The 17252-nt window shown below is 38.9% G+C and overlaps 1 protein-coding gene across 15 annotated transcripts in view; it reads left to right on the top strand.

Moving 5' to 3' along the window:
• Nucleotides 1-16874, top strand: part of SLC8A1 (solute carrier family 8 member A1) — a 386248-nt gene extending 369374 nt beyond the window's left edge. For all 15 annotated transcript variants that reach the window (XM_025354380.1, XM_025354365.1, XM_025354379.1 and 12 more), the window contains one exon: nt 13387-16874. In XM_025354380.1, coding sequence (XP_025210165.1) covers nt 13387-13763 — 377 coding nt within the window. In that variant the 3' untranslated portion in view covers nt 13764-16874. The remainder of the gene's footprint in view (nt 1-13386) is intronic.
• Nucleotides 16875-17252: the final 378 nt, after the last annotated feature.

Raw genomic sequence — 17252 nt, 5'->3', positions numbered from 1 at the left:
TGCCATTACACCCAGCCTCAGTGACAGAGTGAGACACTGTCTGAAAAAAATAAATAGAACATCTCAAGGACCACTGTTTTCTGGTGGGTTTTTTTTTAAATGCTATCTCAGTCTGCATCTTTTAACAACTTTAGGGTGGTATCACTTACATACCAGAAAATGTGTCCATTTGTAGTACATACAATTTCATGATTTTTAGTAAATTCACTAAGTCTTGTTGCCATTACCCTAATCCAGTTTTAGAACATTTCATCACCCCAGCAAGATGCCTCACAGCCATTTATAGGTAATCCTCATTTCCACCCTCTGCCCCAGGCAACCACTGATGTACTTTCTGACTCAATAGGTTTGCCTTTTCTCTATTTTTCACAAGGACCTATGCTAATATAAAAATGTCATGGATTCTCTACATGATAGGGTCAGAATTCACCATGGATTTTGTAAGATTTTCAAATTATTCATCACAGAATCTCTCTGTACGTATTTGTAAATTACATGAGTGAGATATTTTTTGTTCATTGCTTTGTGTATATATGGATTTGTCCACCTTTTTAAAACAATTCCACTACCCTGCCCCCAACAGTAATCTTGGTTCATGCATTGCAAATTGCTGGGGGGTGGGGATCACACAATGGCACTTAGAATTAGCACTGTGAACTCTTAGACTCTTAGGGCAGTACATATGTTTAATGATATATAAATGCCAAATGTCCGTGATCAGTTCAGTCAGTTGATCACAACACAGTGCTAAGGAGGCAGCTCTCACAAATGCAGCTTCTTACTCTCATTCATGGCCCAGCACATCACACTGTAGGTGCTGACTGTTGGCTCCTGAATCCATTCAGATCATCACAACCATTAGGAAGAGAGCAAAGAGAGCACACAGACCACGGCCTATTGATAAGAGGCTCTGTACATGACCTCCCTACATAAAGAATGACACATTGTTGCTAAACGCAAAAGAAGAAAATAGGGGCTATAAGAAAGCAAAACTTCATTGCCATGTCTGGTCCCTGCATGAGAAACAAAATGAATTTAAGCCCATTGGTATTTTTAGAAAAGAGAACAAATAAAACGCTAACTCAGTTTAAAAGGCAAAGCTTACATGTGGCCATAAAAATTTTAATATCTGTTTGGGGTAGTGCATATTATAGATATGAAATCATGCTGCTTGGCATTTATGCACAGTGCCAGCTGGAATCCCATCACTGCTCCTCGGCACACAGACCTCACATCCTGCCTTTGCTCAGGAATGAAACATAAGCTCTGTATTACTTGTTTATACTCTGCTTCATTCCAGAAAAGGATTTCAATCCATCAGATGCTTTGCATTGTTCAATCCATCTTTTCTAGCACATGATCTAAAAACATTAACTCCGTTAGTGCCCATATTTGATAACCTTTTTCAGCTAAGCATCTACAAATCCTATATTTTGTGCTCAAGGAGAAAACAGCTTATTTTGGTTGTATTAGTTACAATCAAGAAATTATGTGTCATGTTTGTTTTTTCTCCCTGGCTTGCTCTCCACCCCATCCTGCCTCTCTGGAGCCCAGGGGACTTTTTGGCATAGTCCTCCATAAATTATAAGCTATTATTAGGTTATCATTGTAAAAACTCCTGGTTCAAGATAACAAGAAGGCTTGCTGCAGCTCCAGACTAAAATGATCCCATTGGGGTCCGCAGATGGGCCCACCAGAGGATTTATCATAGCCTGTGATTCCTGAGTTATAGTTGCAAAACAACAGCTAACCACAGCTATGCCAAGTGAGCATGAAAATGTCCTTCTATGAAGGATTCTGTGTATGATGAGCCTTCAGATGGTTGAAATTTGGCAAATCAGAACCCCAAAACTAACCCACTTGTCACATTAGAGGACTGCAGTTCTGGTCGCTCGAGGGGAACCAGCACTTGGTATGAGGCTGCGCTGGAAGTGGCTGGAAGTGCTTCCTGCTCTTTAGTCTGTGCTTTGGGGAGAAATGAGGCAAACCACTTAGAAGAACCTGACAATAATTTCTACTATGTCAAGTATTCTTATCCTGAGAGTAAAGATTAAGTTCTTTCATCTATAGCTTCTATAACTGAACTGAGTCTACAGTGGAATACTAGTGACAAGAAATATTCACAATGAAACACTGTATTTTGATAATGCCAATAGCTAACTAGGAAGTCCAAACTGAGTCTCTGAAAGCAATGTGGCATTCTTGATCATCAAATTTTCAAGTGCTTTTTCCTCTACACCATTCATAAAGGCATTTAAAAAGAGATAAATACCATTTTAAAAAACTAAAACAAAGGAAACAATATGAGCCAGTGGCAAAACATAGGCTTTCAAGCCATTCTGCATGTCTTTTCATTCATTCTCAGATACTTAAAGAGCCCCCACTCTGTACTGGCCAGTGTTGGGCATGGCAGAGGTAGGGATAAACAAGACAGATGCTATCATCTTACTCCCATGGAGTAAGACTGGTACTTATAAACAGATGATAAACTTTCAGGTAGCACAGAAGGTGAACATTGTTAAGAAGAAAATAAAGCGAGATCATGGAGCCATAGAATAGAGTGTTTATGTGGGGGAGGGGGTATTTTAATTGGGGGCTTTGACTTTTTACACCACTAATCGCTAACAAATCACACTTCAGACCTCTAATCTGTGTTCCCCCAACCCCCACCCCAAGATTTACTCAGGCAGGTCTAGTCTCAGAAACTGTGAAAAGTTATTTTCTTTCCACTTCAAATAATGGCTTTGAATTATTTTTCCTTCTTACTCCGGCACCTGGTACTCTCATATGAGCCCCCCTACCGACTCTGTTCTCAACAGATGGTACCCCACTGCCCTGGATTCTTCTCCCACAGACCCTCCATTCTAAATATTCTGGATTAGTTATGACTTTGGAATATTCAACCAATGATCACAGTAAGATCCCAATGGTTAATGATGGTTTCAGGAAGGCAGACCCCTTGCATTTAACACACACACACACACAAAATGCTTTAATAGTAACTACATTTGTATAGCTTCATCATTTTAAAAGTATGTTTTTATAATTTATCTCTTTGATACCCACAGCAGTCCTGAGAGTTAGGCAGCGTAGATGTATTATCATGTTCAGAGTATGGGGTTGTTATCTGGCAAGTTAATGAAGGAGCCTGGAAATGGACTGGCAGCATGAGGACCTGAACACCAGAAATTACAAGATGTGGGTTCTAATCCCACCTCGTGCCCTCACATTCTTCTGACCCCTAAGGAGCTTCCATTTCCTCCTCTGACAAAATGAAACTAAGGGTAACTGTTCCCACCCATCTTCCTCCTCAGAATTGTCAGGCATGGCAGATAGTATAACATTCATGGACATGCTCTGGAAATTATAAGAATCTATAAAAATAAGAGATACTTAACAAAAGATAAGTATCTTGTGTTAAGAAGTATCCACAAGAAGCTGTCCTACATCCCTGGGAGACAGACAAAGGAGAAGATTTTGAGAAATCAGGCTCATGGCATATTCTTAGCAGCTTAGGTAGAGCTCTATGCCTTATTTTCCAGGTTTTTTGTTTTGTTTTGTTTTGTTTTGTTTTGCATTACAAATTACCTATCTAGTAAGAGCCCAAGCACAAATGATGAAAGATGGGCATTGCAGCCCCTTCCCAAACATCTCAAGGATATGAATCTCTTAACAAGCTTGTAAAAGGTATTTGTCAGGTTAAGTGAATATGCAAAGCAATTTTGTAGGTGGAAGTCACTAAAACATACTGTTAGTAATAAAATATAAGGTATTTGTAGCACAAAATATAAAATTGAGAGGATTTTGGTGCTGCTCTGCAGTTCTTCAATGCTTAACAGGAATAGATGGGAAAAATGAAGACAAACACATCTCTCCTTCACAGCTGGTGCTGGGCAAACGTTCATAGTGGGTGAAGTTGCGTTTTAGGATTCTTGTTCCATACTGTGAACTGTCCTAGGCACCCTACTGACTGGATCCCAGGTCAGATCCTGATGTCAAAGTTATCTCCTCCTCTTCTATTCCACTCCTTCCTCCTCCCTGCTACACCCTTTGAGATGCACCTGCTCTGTGTGTAGTATGTAGGATGCTTTTCATCCAAGGATTTGTCTAATGTAATTATGACTGCTGAATTAACCAAAAGGACCAGGAAGAAGCTGAAATTCAACCATTCATCCTTCCCAGATAGACTCTGTATTTATATATCTATTTTAAACCTGTATTTATTAGCTTTTAATAGCACAATAAACAATACATGCCCTTTGTAAATAAAATAGAAAATGTTAATAAACAAACAAGAAAAAGAAATCCTGCCATCTCACCACCATCTACATTCAGCCATTTGCACCTTTAAAATTGTGAAATCCTGGGATATTTAAATAAACTGCACAAAAAATGTGTATACAGATATATAGCAAATATTTACCCACACTATGCACTGATAGTAGGCATAGTTATATAACCTGCTTTCTCACTTAGCAGTGTATCATGAATGTTTTTGTTAGTGTACTTTAATAGTTGCACAATATCATGTTATATCAAGTTGCAAATTATTTTTTCTAAAATGACAGACAATTGTTTCTAATTTTTCTCTAACATAGAACCTCTGCTGCAATCCCTGATATAAATTTGTGTGCTTGTAAAATTGCTTCTAGAGCCTCAGAAGTAGAGAATTGCTGGGCCAAATAGTTTGCAGACTTTTCAGGCTTTTGATAGGTATATATGCTTTTTTGTATCCTATGACTAATCTATAGGAATGGGTTAATGGAGGAAATTTTACACCAAATCACAGCAAAGTGGAAGGCAAAATGAGTGAATTATTGGAAATTTTCAGAACCCATTCAAGACTCACCTGTCCTCAAGTGTCACGTGCTGCCTCCTGTGCTGGATTGAGGTTGCATGCAGTGGCCTACTTTTAATAGTGTTAATATTTTTGTGAGCTGATAATACACAAAGCAACCCCTTCAAAAAAATGTCTCTGTGGAATGAGTAACTGGGTAGATATCCACTGGGGAAAGGCACATGTCTTCAGCATATTGTCTAGATCCATACACTTAAAATCACACCAGTATAATCCAGCTGACAACGAAGTTTCCTTGTAACCCATTAAGGCTAGCTGCCTGTGAGAATGAAGGTTTCTATTTTCTTTATATTTCTCTTCAACTTAGAGTACAGTTTCTCTCTCTGATCCTTCTCAACTAGCTCTAGCAAGACAGGAAAACCTATGTCTTTACTATCTCTAAATAGGAGAGAAGAGAATTTGAGGAGATTTGGATAGGAGATGGATGATCCAGAAATAGAACAAAGCATAGAAGACAGAACTAGGCTTCAAATGCAAGGAGGATTAGCCGAAAAAGGGAGATGATTAGGAAGGGAGGAGTCAGAGGCACTGATCAGTGCAGGGCAGCCCTAGATTGTATTTAAGGCAGGAAGTTAGTTTCAGTTATATCTATTTAATAACAAACCATCTGGCTTGGGAAAATGACAATTAAGTCAGCTATTTGTTTTTAGCTTCAGATTTGCCCTTTTTTCCTTTTCAAAATTAGCCAAATGTTGCTTTACTAAATCTTTTTTTTTTTTTTTTTTTTGCCCTCACAGACTTTGCATTATTAAAATAAGGGTTATTACGAAAGTAATAGAATCATGGTTCAAAACTGAAAATATCAAAAACTTGATGCTATTTTAAAAGCAGGTTCATTCCAGCCCATTTTAAAGTACTATAAAGACAGCCTAAATGTAATGCCAGGAGAAGCCAAGAATTTAAGGAATCAAAAAAAAAATTATTCATCATTTGGAAGCCAAATGAGGATTCTTTTTACATGAACCAGTGAAGTGAGTGTGTGTATCTGAGTGTCAGAGTGTAATTTTCTTTATCAGAGAATTATCTCCATTAATGGTATTAAAGAATAAGGAGTCTTTCATGAAAATAGCTCCTCCTTAATCTGTTTCTGATCCATGTTTGCTAAAGGAGTCAGCCTGATGTTTCTCTATGGAATAATTGTATTTATTTTCTTTCACACGATCAGCTGCTTTACCATTGTGTATTCACAGTTGGAGCTGAACATGATGAAGCTTCTTGATATTTTCCTTGGACTCTGTCCGTTGTCAAATGTATCAGTTATCTAGACCTTGTCAACACCCCTTGGATCCTCTCTTGGACACCTGTGAACATCACACTGAAAAATAATCCTATTCTAGGTGTGTGTAGTAGAGTGTTATCATTTTCTTTGAGAACATGACTCAAATTACAGTTTGGAAAGCAGATCAAACAGTGCTGCACTGCTAGTTTGTATCCTTTCACTTCTCTGTTTTGTGATCCCTGAAAAATAAACCTCCATTTTTTCTCTCCTTTAATTAGAATAAATTTCTTTCTTTGAACTTAAAATATAGCAGGATATCAGATACAAAGTAGGAAAACTAAGCCCACAAAGTACAAACATTCATGTTAACATGTAAAAAATGAAAAATAGCTAATTAGTTCAATAACAAAAATGGTTACTTTAAAAACAAATCTATGCGTCACTCATTCCATGCATCATTACCTCAGTTAATCCAAGGGAGGCATCATTGTCCTCCTTACAGGGACAAAGAAACCAGGGCTGGGAGTAGTCCGTTAGTGGAGCTCAATCTGGTTGGGAAAGCTTTGATAAATACCAACGCTCCAGCCACATCTCTGGCCGATTCAGCAGAAACTCAAGGTGGAGCTAACAAGTTCGTGTTTTCAAAAGTTATCCTGCTGACTCTCATTTGTAGCTGGGGACAAAAGTGACTAGAAGCAGGTGCCCTGATCCTGCCAATATAGGTCCTCTTGAACTTTTTACTTATCTCTGTTTCCTTCTCTTCTAAAAGTAGGTCATGTCACTGTCTCCATTTCTTCTTTACCCTCTTCAAGGACAACTTTTATGGGCAGAAATTTTCAGTGTGTTTCCTTTTTTCAACTCCTCATCTACCTGGTTATTAATCAATCATACATAGCAATTCCCTTACCTCTTGAACTTCACTTGGAAGCCAAATGATGATTCTTTTCACATGAACCAGTGAAGTGTGTGTGTGTGTGTGTGTGTGTGTGTGTGTGTGAGAGAGAGAAAGTGAGTGAGAGTGAGTGAGTGAGTGAGAGTGAGAGAGAGAGAGAGAGAGAGAGAGATTTTTTATTTACTTGGGTAAATACATATCACAACCAAAGACAGATGCTTGTTTAAGGTCTTCAATGACAGCAGAACAAGTACCTAAGTAAACAATATTTCTCTTTTGATTCTAAAAGAGCAAGACAGATGAGGGTATAGAAGAGAAGAAAGAAAAAAGAGAGGAATATATACACTGTTTAAGCAAAGACATCTACCTCACAGCCATTAGTAAGATTTGGGCTTTAAACCAAAAGAGCTCTAATGTCTTTTAATGACTTTGGTTGTATGAAATTTTCAAAGTAAAATAATTAAGAATTTTAAGCACTATCACACTTCTAAATGCAAAGGATTGTCAAGTTAATAATTTTTCAAGGGTGTTATAACTCCTTAAAAGTATAGAATCATTGGCAATAGTCAGAATTCCCTACCATGTATAGATTCTCTGGGGATCTGGCTCTGTTGTATAATAAATATAGCTAATAATACTGAACGTCCATTAAGTGCCAGATCCTATTCTGTTCATGTTAACTCATTTCCTTCAAAACCCTATGAAGTAGGTAAGTTTCCAACCTGGCAAACAGAGCAGCAGAATTCAATCAATTTAGGTAGATTCTCCCTTGTTTGGCCTTTTAGGGTAGCTGGAACAGGGTTTAAAAAAAAAAATAGGAGAATAACCATATTGTGAGTGGAAGGAGTTACAATTAAGCAGCCCCAGCATCTCCAAGATGCCTACCCACATTTTATCAGCAAAATAACCAAGGTCATCCATGTTTCTAAGAGAAACCAGCTTCTCCTTACTTCTGTTTAACTGCTTCCCTGAAACTCAAGTATCTATTACTCACAGGAAAACCCCCAAAACTGGGCACTTGGAGTGCCAGCTCCCCTTCCCGTGTCTTACAGCTATGGTTCTCAAGCCTTGGTATAAATAAGAACAACCTAAGCCACTTGTTAAAAGGTGTATTTCTGTATCCCGTCCTCAGAGAGTCTGATTAAGTGGATCTAGCAGGGATGTCCGAGAAAGAATACAGTCATGGCTTCTTAGTTTCTGTTTCTGGTTAGGCCAGTAAAACCCCTTCGTCACCCCTCTTTTCTGCTTATCACTAGAGACAGAAACTAAAAACCATGGCTTCAGGCTGCTAAAAACCTAAAACAGAACAAAACAGAACAACAACAACAACAAAATAAGGCAGGCTGGACAAGCTTGGGGGTGAAACCCCAAATCTACATTTTTTAAGCAAAGCTCTCCAGGCACTTCTGACTTTATTAACAGTAGACACAGCCTTTGAAACATGGTCATCTCTCTGCCACCTTGGCTTCACTCATATCAATGAATGGCCAGTCAGAGTGATGTGAAGTTGATAATTTTGCCAACATTTCTTATCTAATTTTAAAAGGTAAATGACTGTGCTGTGCAGTTTAATTCCATAAATATTGTCACAGTTTGATCAAAGGTAGTATCTTCAGGTCTTGAGATCTTCCTAGGATTTTCAAGTACTTCATTTAAGTCATTTATTCTTCACAATAAGATAGTTGTAATAATCAGTTAATTATTGTTAAGAGTGGTTATGTACAAACTCTTATCAAAAAAACACCAAAATCATACATTGCATATAAATTTAGTATTTTAGTCTATTCTGTGCACCACCCAAACAGTAAAATTAGAAAGAGTCTTAGAGATACTCTAATTAAATGAGGAAACTGGAATCTAAAAAAGTGAAGTGACTTCCTAAGAACATACAGATAGTTATGGAAGAGCCTAGAGTCTCTTTGATGAGGCTTCTTCCACTACTACACCATGAAGATCTGTACGCTCTGACTGCCTCTTTGTCAGTCAATGAATACATCAAGGTGTGGTTGCTGGGAGAAGCAAGCAGACCTTCATAACCAGGATGGACTCCAATTAAAACCACTGCCAGTGTCAGTTCCTGGGCATGAAGCACTGGAGAGCTGAACAGCTGGTCTCCGAAGAACTCTAAGAGCCAAGAATAAGATGAACCATCTTGGATGAAACCCTTGCTCCAGATAACACATTATCCATAAGTCCATCCTGCAAGACTGTGAGAATGACCTTTTTTATAGAAGAGATGTTTAATGCTTATCCCATAAGTAGCAATAAAGTTTGAGAAATTTAGGTAAAGAATAATTGTTGTAGGAAAGGGGAGTATTGTCCTATTTTTACATATTGACTAGATGACTGGGACAAGGTTATAGACCATGAACTTGAGGCAGGCCTGCAAAGAACAATTACGTCCCGACTTTGTGATGTGTAGTTTAATTCCAGCCATGCTCTCTCCTTGACAGTCTTCCTTCTTGATTTATAGTCATATGTATCAAGGAGACAGGACTAAAAGTCTAAAACTGTATGACTGATCTAAAATTAATTAGAATTCAAGGTGGGAGTTAATAACAAAAACTATTAAAAACCTAGCCAGGGACATATATGAAGGAAAAAATACATACGTTGTTATCAACATATTTTGTGTCAATTGCATTGGAAATCTGATCCATATATGTTTTAATCTAATGTGCCAACCTCTGAATATTATTATATCCCCTTCAAGCCCAAGGCAGTAGTTATTTCTTGGATTTTATTTTAGGAAATGGCATTTGCCTGGTTTAACCATAGGCAGGTTACAGTCTTAGTGTTCAGGGTAAGGCTTGGCAGCACCTAACATATGGTATGTGATGGATTGCCCTATGTGTTGAGCAGCAAAGCGGCAATAAAAAGTAATTTGGGGAGAATCCATCGCACTTCATTTGGAAAACAGAGCTCTCTCTGTTGGAGCTAAGGTTAGTGGTTTGGATTTGCATGTGTTCCTGCAGTATTTTTTTTACATTGCTTTCGAATTGAAAATAAAAACAGATAAAAGGTCTGATGTCTAACCCAAGTAAATAAAACCTATGGGACACAAAGTAGACAAAAACATGTTTTACTTATGTGACAAGCTAGTCACTTTGGCTATTAACTTTTAGGAAATTCAAAGAAATACATTTGAAAAAAGAGACATTTGAAAATAGGAACCTATTATTATTACAAGTAAGAATCTTCATGCAACATTCACATTAATAGGCTACTGATAAATGGCTTGAGGGAGAGGAAATCCCTGCATACCCAGGTATGCCCTCCATGTCAGCCTAAAGGACTGGTTTGAGTGCTTTGAGTCCCCAGACCCAGGAGTCTTTGATTTTAAACTTCATTTCCTTCTGGTGCAGCAGCAAAGGTGCCATCCAGAAAGCCCAGAGTTTCTGAGTACATATGGGGTACCCAGGAAGTCCAATGTGCAATGTACCAGCTGCCAGGGGAGGTAAGCAGGTGTATGCTATGGAACAGCACTAGGTCACCCGTCCCTGTAGCATACAGAGGGAATTACCACCCCTGCAACTGCCCCACCTAACATGGCCATCTGTTCACCACCAGCCAGTGCTACCAGTCATTTCAGCTTAGAATAACATCTCAGGTGTTTCTCAGCTGTAGCTGAGCTGGAAGCTGCTTTCTCCTGCCTCAGACTCTTGTTCTTTTACTTTCCTTGTTCCACTGCCTGACCTTTTTTTTTTTTTTAAAAAAAAAAAAAAAGCAACTTCCTTTTTTTCTTTTTGAGACTGCTGCTGCCCTGTTTCTATTAACTTTTAATAATGAAGTACAAGAAACCATTAAGATTTGTCTCGCTTTGCTTTTACTCACCAGTCTCTGTGATAGTTGATTGGGCTACATCAATGTGTGATCATGAATGCACAAAGCAGCACAAATCCAGGAGTCTGGATTCACAGACTGCCCATACCTTCTTCAATCTTTGTTCTCCTGATACAGGAAAGAGCATTTGGAAAGAACCTGCTTCACAGTTTCTGAGTGAAAGGAACAGGGCCACCTGAAACGAACTAAGAGGAAAGACAAACTTCGGGCTTCCTGAAGGGGCAATGTGGTGTGGACTGAGAATGGGCTCTGAAATCAAACTTTGGTTTAAAGATTCACATTTTGCTAAGACCCTATCCAAGAGGCATAATATCACAATGTCACAGTTTCGCATGTCATGAAAAGGAAGTAATGACATCTAGCCCATAATGCTTGTGAGAGGGTTGAATGAGAATATACACGTCGCCTGTGTAGCATAGTGCCTAGCATGGAATAAGCAGTGTTTGCCTACTTCTTTAATTATGAAATAATACTCAGCTCTCCTTTCCATCACAGGCAGAGGGCAGAATCGATGAGACAGGCCTTCAGAGCTGACCAACTCCCTTTCAGAAAGAATGTGATACTGCAGATGCAATAGCCTTTGAGTAGCCTAAAAAACCTTCTTAGCCATTGTAAAGCAGGAGAATCCATGGGCTGACCTAAATTTACATGCTGAACATATCTTCCCCACTGGAAGCTTACTTAAGAAGGATGGTGGCAATAGCATAACAACAGAGGGGAGAGACTAGTCCAGGTATCATACGTACAACTACATACATGCTCAGAGCATGCCCAGTAGCTCAGGAGGACCAGAGCAGATAACACAACACCTTGTAGTCATTTAATGCTTGCTGTTACTGGCTTTGAAAATAAGTTCAATTTGACAGTTATTAATATCTGCTCTAAACCTACTGTTCAAGGTAGCTGAAAGGACTTTGTCTGATTTTTTACTTATTTATTTTTTGAGATGGAGTCTCGCTCTGTTGCCCAGGCTGAAGTGCAGTAGCATGATCTTAGCTCACTGCAACCTCCACCTCCTGGGTTCAAGCAATTCTCATGCTTCAGCCTCCCAAGTAGCTAGGATTATAGGTGTGTACCACCATGCCTGGTTATTTTTTCTTTTTTTTTTTTTTTGGTATTTTTAGTATAGAGACAGGGTTTCACCATGTTGGCCAGGCTGGTCTCAAACTCCTAATCTCAAGTGATCTGCCCATCTCGGCCTCCCAAAGTACTCAGATGATAGGCATGAGCTGCTGTGCCCAGCCAGCACTTTTATGTCAGGAAGTAGGCATAATATAGACAAGAAATTTAGTATCTTGCAAGTTCTGTTCACATGTTTAATATAGGAAGCTATTTCAGATCCTACCTCAACTTTTAAACTGATCTAGTCTGCTCAGTTTATATTGTTTCCAAAACAACAAAAACAGCCTCTCCTACTTTGTGTCAAAAAGCATCAAAAGTATTTTATTTACATGTAATATTTCAGCTTACCAACAGCACTCTGAAGTGAGCAGCACTATCCCCATTTAACAGGTTAGGAAATTGAGGCCCAGAGAAGTTAAGTAATCTTTTGGAGTCACAGAGTCGGCTGTGAAGGCAGGATTTGAAGTCCCCTGGCTCAAATGTGCTCTAAACCCCCGTGTTCTACCCATCAAGAAGTTCAAGTCACTGTTGTTCAACCATCTGTAGTGGACCAAGATTTTCCTATCATCACAAAAAGATACACTCAGGATTACTAGTAAATAAAGTGCTTTGAAAATGGTCATTGGTGCCCACAGGACAGTGAAAGGTAGAAGAGCGCTATGAGAAAGCATTAGCCTTGAAGACATGAAGCAGGAGCTGTAGCCCTAACATGGTTTTTTCCTAGTTGTGATATTGCATCCACTACTTCTCATCCCTAAGCCTTGTTCCCTCACCTCATAAAATTACCATCACAATCAATGCAGTAATATAGCTGAATCTGCTTTCTTATTCTTAAGGCTCTAAGCAAACGTCAGCTACACTATTATAGTTCAATTCTTTTCAGTTCCACTATTGGCTTGCTCTTGAATCTTGAAAAATCTCTCCTGACATCTTAACTTTCTCATCTATAAACTAGAGCTGCTGATACAGCATCTTTTAGTAATATCCTCCAGCAGCTGTTTCCAAACTGTAGTGACCTGGAATCTTTTAGGATACTGTTAAAATAGATTCCTGGGCCGCTGTCATTATGCCCAGCACAGCTGAATGGCACCTTGCAATACTCAGTTTTGGAAAGGATCCCACTTGATTCTGATGTGAGCTGTGACTACTTTCTGAAAAAATGCTGCCCTGCAAGCTCAATATTACAAAGAACTGCAGTATCTGTGGATACAGAACTTGACCAAGATCACTTTCTCAGTCCGTAACACAGCCAGCACTGAACCCTTAACTCCCAATATCTAGATCCTGTTCTTTCCACCCCATGAGTCTGACTCAAAGGAACATCAAAGCCATCTCTTGGTCACTGGGTTTATATCAAGGGTTGGATCCTAGAGTACACAGCTGAAGCTTGCAGCACTCAAAAGACATCTCTAAAAGAATGAGTGTCATTGACTTTCTCTTCTTCCTCTGCAGACACGTTTGCCAGCAAAGTGGCAGCCACCCAGGACCAGTATGCAGACGCCTCCATAGGTAACGTCACGGGCAGCAACGCGGTGAACGTCTTCCTGGGTATCGGTGTGGCCTGGTCCATCGCTGCCATCTACCATGCAGCCAATGGGGAACAGTTCAAAGTGTCCCCTGGCACACTAGCTTTCTCTGTCACTCTCTTCACCATTTTTGCTTTCATCAATGTGGGGGTGCTGCTGTATCGGCGGAGGCCAGAAATCGGAGGTGAGCTGGGTGGGCCCCGGACTGCCAAGCTCCTCACATCCTGCCTCTTTGTGCTCCTATGGCTCTTGTACATTTTCTTCTCCTCCCTGGAGGCCTACTGCCACATAAAAGGCTTCTAAAGGAACTATCAGATATAGTAAATTTATATATATATACATATATATACATAAAAATTATGTATAACGGACAGAGGAAACTGACATTTGTCATGTTCACTTACCTGCTGATGGAATCCAGCTTCAAGAGCATACTCTGTACTAGGGTCGAAGTCAAAAACCATCACCTCCCATTCCCAGGGGCATCATCATGTTGAACAAGGCATGGAGGCAGGGCCATCTTTGCAGCTCGGTCTAGAAGGGCTGCACTCTCACCAGGTTCATAAATCCTTCAGGCTTTGATTTGTTTTCTTGTTTTTGATTTTGTTTTCAGTGGGGCTGGGGAGGTAATGTTTGGCTTTATTTTTGTTATTTTGTTTTGTTTTGTTTTGTTGGGAGAGTCAGGGTTGTTGCTTTTCTTCGTGGGAAGTGAAACCATCCACATGTAAATGGGTTTTGGTAAAAATTTAAATCATTAATATTCTCCCTCACCTCCCCCAATCACTTTAAAACTTATTTTGGATTAAGAAAAAAGTCTGGGCATGGAAGAAGAAAGAAGCATGTCTTCATTGTATTACCAAAGTTCATGCTTTTCTCCGGAATGTGAGCAGAGGTGAAGCTGCCTCCAAGAAGAAGCATGAGGGTGGAATGAAGCCAGGAAATCTGATGGTTCTAGATATAGTCTGGTATTTAAAGATGTGATACCCGGCACTCTCGTTTAACAGGTACAAGGAAAACGTGCCTAGATTCCCAGAAACATTCGAAATCCTTTCTTTCTTATCTCATTAGCTCTGGACTGTGATTAGCAAGGTCCTTCTTCCAGCATCCAGCCCAGCTAAGCCCCCAGGTGCCCCATCCCAACCCTGTTCCTTCTGTCCACCTGCCATCCCCTATGCAAACAGTGAGAATAACCCCATTCAAAAAACACATCATCATTTTCCATTTGCATTAATATGTGTCCCAGTCCCATGTTGCTGTTGCTTGGGATTGTCTGTCAGTTTTATTTTCAAAGGTATCCATGGCTTGCACAATCTTGTTCCAGCCATGACTGAACATTTGCTCCTTGTTCGTGTGCCTGTTCAGAAATGTTGTTGTGATAACCTGTTACACAGTGCATGGTGAAAAACAAATAAAACAAAGAGTATCTGTATATAGTAGAGTACAGTACATACTATTCTCCCATTTGGCAATGTTGATTGGACATTGAAGACATAAGTGAGTTTTCTTTTCGCCTGAGTTGTTACTTTTGTGTTGTTATTGAGTTTGATTAATTACTAGGGATAAAAGGAGAAAACGGCTTATTGTTCATGGTCCTGCACATTCATTTCTAAGAAGCAATAACTGTCATGTGGGGAGAAGTTAAAGTTATTGAGAGGATAGCAGGCAAACTACAAAGACCTTAATGGAAAATTAGCCATGTGGAACACATCAGAGGCCTCTAAAAATCACCCATTAATTCAGGAAGGCCAAGGAGAAAGGCCTTATAGAGGCATGGGTATGTTGGATGTGCCTAGGCTTTCAGAGCCACCCTTTCCACCACACCCCTCCCTGCAAAGTATTTATTTCACATCTGCACTGTCTGGCACAGATGGTAGATAGTGCTGGTTTGTTCTTTTTTTTTTTTTTTTTTTTATGTAAAAGGCTATTTTGAGCCCTGTTTCTTTCAATGTCCAGTCTAGTTCCCTTTGATTTTATCAGTAGTTCCTGAGTAAGAAAAAGAAGCCAGGGTGACCAATGGGCCTTTAAAAGTGTGTCTCCTCTACTTATGCTGAAAGAGAAGGCAATTAAATAAGATTAGTACCTCCCAGGAGGATTGGACTGGGATATTTTTAACCCTTTAAAAAGAATAGCTGTTTCTATGTTGAAATACCAAAGAACATGGATAAACCCAACATTCCAAAGTAGTGAGTCCACTAATGAGAAAAAAAATAGAATGACTTTGGTCACCTGTTGGAGGCTTCTGTGTCTATAAGGAATCCCAGGCTGGATTCAACCCTAGCCCTCTGTATTGATTCAAAAATACTTAATAAATTAAATCTGTTGAGACTTATTTTTTCTTCTTTCACTCAGTAACCATGATCCATCATTTAATAAACATTTGGTGACTGAATGAGGAATTAAATGCTGGTTACCCACTTAATGTGCCAGGTAGTGTGATACTTTCTGGGGACTAAGCCATGAACAAAACAGTCTAGATCCCTGCCCTCAGAAGGGTTACAGTTAATGCGATTACTATTTTCATGAGTAAAAGCGAAGAAAGCCATATGGAAAGATTTTTATCTTGCAAGAACAAACAATTATGAAACTCTTTTAACATAAACACACTGAAACTGTATCAAAGCAATTGTCCAAATTGTATTTATACCCAAGATTTTCTTTAACTACGAGAGCCTAAAGCATATGTTTGGAAAAGCACCCTCTTTATCCTTGACCAACTTGCAGATAAATACATCTCTCCATTTTAAACGAAGAAGGGCAATCATGTTGGTGATCCAGATCACTGAGAAGGCCCAATGTATCCCATCTTTTATCTTTGTTGGCAATAGAGCTTTTCTATGGCCCACACTTTACAATTCTTTATTTGTCATTCTAATCCATCCTTCCCATCCTTTTTTTTTTCTTTGAGAACTGCTAAATGGAAAGCTAGCCTGGAAGCACCAAGTAAATATATTCAAGGAATATAAGTTGTTTAAACATTAGAAAAATTTTTGCACTCATTTTTTAGCTGTATTAGGAATGTCGATAATCCTGTAGCAAATTTTCACAGAGAACTTTTAAGAAATTCTTGCATTGGTCAATTTCAATTTGAAAGCTTTTTGGTTTGTTTGCTTTTAAAATTTTCATGTTCTAGGAAACTATGATTCTGGTTGTTCAAGATTGTTATTATTATAGTTGTGTAAAATTATTTGTTTATTTTGTGTGTATTGTGCACAGCTTTAGGGGGGGAAGTGCACTAATTGTGCTGTTCCTTATAAATGGTACACATTACTGACACAGACAAATAAAGTTTCTAATTGTTTCTGATTTAATCACTAGTGATACAGCATATTCTGTATGGAATGTTTTCTCTTTTCTCATTATCATCTACTTCATTTTTTGTTTTCATGTTTTGAAGAAATAAAAACCAAAATGGTATTATTGTGCAATTGGTATCATCATCCAAAGAAAAAAAGCAAACACCAAGTATTCAAACTCTTGCAAATGTCAACCCACCGGTCATGTAATGTTCTCTTTTTAATGTCCCGAGAGAACACAGTGTCAGAATATTTGTCTGTCCTACAGTGCTGAGATAAATGTTGGACATTCCTCCATTTCACTGATTTTTTTTTACATTATTTAGTACCACTCTATCTACATCCTTTCTTGCATCCAAGATCATGAGCCCATAAACAGCTACATGTCAGACAACGTGTTAGCATGCAGGGTATTACATCAAATCAGTCGGTCCCAAAAAATTCCAATCCCAAAATTGATGGTAGTACAGTTTTTTCCCCAAGGGAATGCTTAAGTAAA

The sequence above is a fragment of the Theropithecus gelada genome, chromosome 13, assembly GCF_003255815.1.
Source record: "Theropithecus gelada isolate Dixy chromosome 13, Tgel_1.0, whole genome shotgun sequence".
Taxonomy (NCBI): Eukaryota; Metazoa; Chordata; class Mammalia; order Primates; family Cercopithecidae; genus Theropithecus; species Theropithecus gelada.
The sequence above is the reverse complement of the archived record's forward strand: the minus strand, read 5'-3'. Positions and strand labels throughout refer to the sequence as shown.